Source organism: Camelina sativa, chromosome 18, assembly GCF_000633955.1.
Source record: "Camelina sativa cultivar DH55 chromosome 18, Cs, whole genome shotgun sequence".
In the NCBI taxonomy this organism is placed as follows: Eukaryota; Viridiplantae; Streptophyta; class Magnoliopsida; order Brassicales; family Brassicaceae; genus Camelina; species Camelina sativa.
In genome coordinates this window covers 2,222,415-2,229,998 of record NC_025702.1, presented here as the reverse complement: position 1 = coordinate 2,229,998, position 7,584 = coordinate 2,222,415, and the positions used below count along the sequence as shown (strand labels likewise).

The 7,584-nt window shown below is 32.3% G+C and overlaps 1 protein-coding gene across 1 annotated transcript; it reads left to right on the top strand.

Annotated features, from left to right (window-relative positions):
• LOC104760307 (GDSL esterase/lipase At5g45950-like) lies at window positions 2,716–5,171 on the top strand. Its single transcript, XM_010483213.2, has 5 exons — window positions 2,716–3,067; window positions 3,148–3,275; window positions 3,385–3,618; window positions 4,503–4,749; window positions 4,835–5,171. Exons 1-5 carry the CDS (start codon window positions 2,794–2,796, stop codon window positions 5,023–5,025), a joined length of 1,074 nt encoding a protein of 357 aa, XP_010481515.1. The 5' UTR covers window positions 2,716–2,793; the 3' UTR covers window positions 5,026–5,171.

Sequence of the window (7,584 nt, the reverse complement as noted above, 5' to 3'; positions counted from 1 at the left end):
CTCACGCTTTGGGCGATAAGTTAGCCTGAGAAGAGGCGCTATCTTTTATGGCGGTCATGTCGGCTCCATCTCCGTCCTCGAATGTCCAGGTTTCTTCACCTTGTTGTCAAATTGATGATTATTGGAAAGCACCAATGAGCATTCATGATTGGGCTGGTGGTGTTGCGTTGGTGAGGAGCGAACCTTGTTGTTGGGGGCCAAGTGTGTAAGACGGAGCCCCTCCCCCCTGCATTAAGAGTTAGAAACGTTGTTATAGGCCATGGAGCGGATACGTGCTGAAGTACTCACTATGGTGTATTCCCCTGAATATTGGCCATCCTTCTTCAACTTGCTCGATGAGTTTAACTCGCTGGAGTTTTTTCCACTACTCTCCATCTCTTGGATCCCGCATGCAACAAATTCGAAGGCGGATTGTCTTGCCCGTGCTTCGTATTCTCTTATCTCTAAAGTTTCTTTTGTAAACCCTTTCGCTCTGGCTTGGGCAACTAACCGTGAAAATTCCTTTAATTTATTGTTTGGTAGTAAAGAAACATAGATACACTTTTAGTTAAAGAAAATAGTGGTAGATGAGTTCAAAAGTATTAATATTAAATTAAATTTAAAAAAGAATTTATATTTAATTCTTTTCGTAAGTAAAAACAATGTATAAAAGTAAAGAGATAAACTTTTAGTTATAGAAAATAGTTGTTTTTTTTTTTGCTATAATACACTCATGTATATCCATTTACAAATCTACTGTCTACATTACCACTAAAAGTTTATTTGTACACACAAATATATTTTAATGTTAATATATACTCTTTAGGCTTAACAATTACCAGCAAATTGTCTTTATGAACACATTAAATAACCTATTATATGTCTCCTCACTTTAATCTTACATACTCCTATCATATATATTACAATAGCATTCTTTTGAATAAATTATTTGATTGGTGAAAAAAATATGAGACGTTCTATTTTTTTTTTAACTTCAACAATCTTTTTCTTTATGTAAATGTAAGTATTTACATTTTTTTAGAAACAGTAACTAATTGTATAATTTTCAAAATCTTTTTTTTATCTTATATAAAAAGTAATATTTTTCTTGTAATATAGCAACTAAAAATTAAATTAAGTAAACAATATTATAATTTTGAATTTTATGGTATATATATAATTTATCTTATAATTAGATTTTAAATAAAATTAGATTTTATTTTATCTATTTACTTTTCTATAAAACCTTTTTAGGTTAGGTTTTGAATTTTTTACATTTTTATTTTTTGAAAATAATGAATTGGCACATATATATATATATATAACCCACAAAACTTACTGTAAAACAAAGAATAATTGTGGGCTTTATTTTTAAATATGTTATAAATTTTATGTTTTTCTTCGGAAAATTTGTTAGATCGGTGGTTTAGTTTCATTCTATTTGTAAAGACGGTGGTCAACTTATCACTTATACAGTTATACATATGATGATTTGGGAGGTTAGTATGAAATTTAGTTGAGCAGGTACGATTCAAATTGAATATACGGTGACAAAACAATTTGTACTGCATGCCAAACCAAAACTCAATTATATGACCTCATATATATATATATATATATATCCTACTATATTAATTGGAAAGTATAAATATGAAACTTATCTTCAAATGTGTAAAAAATTACATTCAATTGCCATTAGAAAAACTTAATTAAGTTTAGTTAATTAATTAAATAAAGGTAATTAATTAAAAAATAAAAAACTCTCACAGATCAAATATAAAAAAAATCTAGATAAATAAAAAAAAAAATTTCTCTCTAATAAATTATGGACGAAAATTACTAAATATATTTTTTTAAAATATAAACCAATCAAAATTTCTAAAACTAAGATTTTATATCCAAGTACACAATATAATTATTTTAATAACTAAATTTTGAAGATTTTGCTATTTTATTTACAAATTGTTTGCTATTTTTATATAATACTTAGGATTAATAAAATGCACAATTTTTTCTGCATATGTTGTGATTTGAATTTTTTAAAACGAATATATATTACTCAATCTATAAAAAATGTGTGTATTAATTTCCACATTGGCGGGTTGGTAAAACTAAATTTATATAGATGATAAATTAATAATTTTTATTTGTTCACAATTATAATTTAAAATTACTTCTTCATATTTCACAAAATAATGATGCAAATACAACAAACAAACAATATAAAACTGTAATATACGTCAAAAATAAAATACTATAATATTCTAAAATAATTAGTATTCAAAAAGAATAATAGATTTACAGAACAATTAAAAATAAATATTATCTTAAACAAAATAACATTTTTAAAAAAAATAACAATAATTTTTATTATTATATTAGAAATTTTTATAAAAATGGTGATCCGTGCTTTAAGCCCGGGATATCTCGTAGTTAGTTAAAATATGGGATTCATATCTAAAGAGGGAAGTACGGGGTTGGAGTATTATTTCAACAAATATAAGTAAAATATTATAAAGCTTTTATATATATCAGATACCAAAAATAGGTGAGACTGTGAGAGACAAGAAAATCATAAAGATATGATTGATATCATAACATAAAATTAACCAAGATCTCAAATTGAATTTCTCTGTTGGCCACATTACTTTTTATGTCTCAACCAACAACATTACGCCAAGCTGTCAAAAAAACTCCCTCTATATATAACAGCATCCTTAACACAGACCATATATGATATTTACATCAATTCTCTCAAAAGAAACTTTCTAAATAAAAATTAGAAAAGTCTCACGTCCTTCTCTATCTATTAACATGTTGATTGTTGCGTTTGTGACTCTTTTGGTGGCGGGAGCTTTACAGCCGTTACCTTCAGTGGTGGCTTTGGACGTTCATCTTCTTCGGCAGCTAGCCGCGAAGCACAATGTGACATCTATACTTGTGTTTGGAGATTCTAGTGTCGATCCAGGAAACAATAATTTCATTAAGACCGATTTGAAAGGGAATTTTCCGCCTTATGGTGGAAATTTCATCAACCATAAACCCACTGGCAGACTATGCGATGGATTACTCGCTCCCGATTTCATCGGTAAGCTTTATATTATTGTTAGAAATTAAAGCTTTACTTATGAACATACTAAAGTGTATATATGTTTTATTTTCCCCCAGCGGAGGCCATGGGTCATCCTCCCATACCGGCTTTTCTTGATCCAACCTTAACCCCAGCTGATCTAACTCGCGGTGCAAGTTTTGCCTCTGCTGGTTCTGGCTATGACGATCTCACGGCTAATATATCCGTAAGCCTATATATAATTAAGTCTCTTTTTCTTGGCTTCTAAATAAAACAAAAGTTGGAATTCTCTTTACACCAATACTTAAGTTTAACTATTTTGTTGGTTTGAACAGAACGTGTGGAGTTTCACAACGCAAGCCAATTACTTTTTGCATTACAAGATTCATCTGACTAAATTGGTCGGTCCATTAGAGAGCTCAAAACTGATAAATAATGCGATATTTCTTATGAGTATGGGATCAAATGACTTTCTTCAAAATTACTTAGTCGATTTTACTCGACAAAAGCAATACACGGTTGAACAATACGTCGAGTTTCTCTCCCGTCGTATGCTTTACGACGCTAAGGTATGTTTACGTCTCCACTAAATTCTTGTTACTTTACGTATGCATTAATTATGATGTTTATATACGATAACTATATCATACATAGTTTACTGTATATACATGTTTCTTTTCTTTTTGTGAAGAAAGCCGAGTACGTTTTAACCATTGCATGGATTTATTGATTTTTATGAAAGAACGTGTCTGTGTCTGAAATTAATATTAGCTGCTGAAATAAATGCGTATGTAGTGGAATTGAATAATTCTACAAGTACGTGTATGTGTTGTTGGTCCTCATAATTAATCAGATATAAATAAAAAAGTCATAAATTACGGCAAAAAAATAGAGGAACAGTGTACAAATAAAATTATACGAATTCTATCTGGTTGTTGAGATAATTAAATTTGAATACATAATTTCTACCCTACAATGATATGAATTTTTGACTTTTTCATGTCGGGTCTCTGGAACTTGTTCATGGATCACAATTAATTTTGTTAGTTAAAAAAAAAATGATTTCAGAACCACAATGGTCATGGTCATACTTTGTCCCATTTATTGGGAAACATTATTATACCAGTAGAAGTGTCCAGTGAGATTTTTGTTTTACTATATGTATAATGTTTCATTGGAAAAACTAGTTTGCGAAACCAGAAAAACTTTAATTTAAACTTAGTCCACCTTCAATCGTTATGAAATATATTTCAAAGTGTTACAGTGTACTTTATTAATTTGTTGAATTAAGTTTTGGTTAATTTGGTAAATCGAATCAAGATAGATAAACTATGATAGGCACATGCACATATACTAAAAAGGATACGAATTGCATTTTAGTATTATATATCGAAAGAAAGAAGATTCATAGCATCTTGTGAGCTTTCTTGTTATTATATTATTGAATTTACAGATGTTGCATAGGCTTGGAGCTAGGAGGTTGGTGGTGGTGGGAGTTCCTCCCATGGGTTGTATGCCCTTAATTAAATACCTACGAGGCCAAACAACTTGTGTAGATCAACTAAACCAAGTCGCTTTCTACTTTAACTCCAAAATCATCAAGAATCTAGAGCTTCTCCAGTCTACAATCGGTTTGAAAACCATCTACGTTGATGCTTATTCGACCATCCAAGAAGCCATTAAAAATCCAAGAAAATTTGGTGAGAGTTTATATCATTTTGCTTTAAAAGTTCACAACTTTGAGAGACGGTCTAATTTATGTCCTTATTTGGTTTTAATTTATAGGTTTTGTCGAGCCTTCGAAAGGCTGTTGTGGAACAGGTACATACGAATATGGAGCGACATGCAAAGATATGCAAGTATGCAAAGAGCCTACCAAATATGTGTTTTGGGACGCAGTCCATCCAACACAAAGAATGTATCAAATCATTGTCAAGAAGGCAATTGCATCCATCGGTGAAGAGTTCCTTGTTTAGAATATACTTTATGTTCGTATTACTATTATGATTTATGTAAAATTCGAGTATGCAACTGCAAAAAATTTAAAATGTTATATTTAATGGTTCAAACATTCTAGTCTGAATAAGTAGAAGAAATATTACACTAATGTGATATTACTACATTTTAACACGACTACATTTGATATTATTACATTATAACACGACTACTTTTGATTTTGTTACATTTTTATAAACTATTATGTTTTTCATATTGCTTAATTAAACTTATGCGCGTTTATCTTTTTTTTTTTTCCACAAATGATGTCTATTGATTAATGGAAATCATTACAGAGAGTTTGAATCAGCCAATTTGGCACAAAGACAGTATTAGAGTAATATTGATTATCACTGCAACCAAATTTAGCTAAAACATGTGCCACTCTATTGCTTTCTCTCCTATTGAATTCAAAGTAAATTTTATGGAATTTAGAGGACCAAAATTTTATGTCATTGAGAAGGTTTGATAAAGAAACATTCAAGAGTTGACCGTTAACCAGTTTGATCAAGACTTCACAATCTCCCTCAAAGATCACTGTTTGATATCCTCTTATCCAGGCTTGCTGCATGGCAATAAGAAGACTTTTTGTTTCAGCTTCTAAAGGTGATCCAGCATTACTTAATCTTGTTGCACCCCATGCTTTGGCTTCCCCTTGATAGTTTCTAAATATCCAGCCGCTTGTTGCTTGACGGGTATGCGAATCATAACTAGCATCAAAATTACATTTGAGATACGGTTGCAACGGAGGTGACCAACAATTGATGTTTGATTCAGTAGATGTCTGTCCACTCCTTGAAGGTTTTAAATGTGTAATCCACTCCTTTGTATTAGACCTCGATTGTAACACTGTCTTAGATGGGCTCTCTCGGTAATCATTAAAGACTTGATTGTTCCTTGCTTTCCAGATTCGCCATAGAAGAATGAACGGCAGAACTGAGTTGAATATATTAGCACTCTGTGAATAGTGGGAAACAAGTTGACTAATGATGTCCTCTATAGATTCTGGTAAATCGTTGATGTTTAAAGCATTGGTATTTGAGAATCTCCAGGCCATTGTAGCAAAAGGGCATGAGAACAATGCATGATGGATAGTTTCCTCAGTTTGGTGACATCTTGAACACATTTGATCAATATTCATACCCCTTGTCCACAACCTTGTTTTTGTTGGAATAGCTTGTGAAACAACTCGCCAGAGAAAATGTTTTATTTTAGGAAGAAGTTTGAGTTTCCAAATTTTATTTTTTAATTCCACAGAGCCATGTGGGATATTAGGTACAACTCCTGGATCAAAGGGATAGTGTGTGGCAAACCAGTAGCCGGTTTTGACCGTATATTCTCCCGAACGCGTATAATTCCAAATAAGTTTGTCAGGTTGTTCATCTTGAGAAAGGTAAATGTTTTTGTTTAGCTCCTCCTCTTTCTGATCGACTAATAATGATAACTGGTGTGTGTCCCACGATGTAAAACCTCTGTCATTCGAGATTACATTATGCAGTAGCATCTCTGTTTGTGGTATTGTGGTTACAACTGCTCTCAGGGGATGAGTGTCGAGAAAGTTATCTACTCCTAGACATATTGTTTTCCCATCACCTACAATGTAACATGAACCTTTTTTTATTATTTCTAGTCCAATCAGAATAGAAGACCAACCGTATGACTGTTTTTTTCTTTCTTTTGCATCTAGAATTGACTCATCCCTTTAGTATCTATGTTTCATGATTCGCGCAAAAAGTGAGTTAGGGTATTGTATTAAACGCCATGCTTGCTTGGCCAAGAGAGCATCATTAAATTTTGCTAGGTCCCTGAATCCCAAACCCCCTTCCTTCTTTGGTTTTTGTAATTTTTTCCAAGCAATCCAAGGAATACTTCGTCGGTTTGAGTTCTTTTCCCACCAAAATTGCATGAGGAGAGATTCTATTTCTGTAGTTATTCCTATTGGCAATTTGAAGCAACTCATAGCATAGACTGGCATAGAGAGAGCCACTGAATTAAACATGATTTCCTTGCCTGCAGGAGATAGTTTTTTTGCAGTCCAACCGGAGGTTCGTTGCTTAACTCTATCTATTATATATTCGAACATTTCTCTCTTTTTACGACCAAATTGTTCCGGGAGTCCTAAATATTTGCCTCCGCCACCATGATTAGGGATGTCTAAGATTGACTTCAGTCTTGTTTGAGTACTTGCAAAGACACGACTTCCAAAAGTGATCATTGATTTGGAGGTGTTAATTTTTTGGCCCGAGTAGTACTCATAAATGTCAAAAATATCTTTCAAAGCTTGGCTGTTTTTGTTGTTAGCACGGCAAAAGAATAAGCAGTCATCTGCGAACTGTAAATGTGTGATACTTGGAGCACCATTACCAATTCTAATGCCTTGCAGAAGTCCTTCTCGTTCACGTGAAGAGATTAGGTGACTAAGAATGTCAGAACAGAGGATGAATAGGTATGGTGACAAAGGGTCTCCTTGTCTTATTCCTCTTGTTGGTTGGAAATGACCATAAGGAGCCCCATTGATCAGAACAGAGTAATTTACTGAT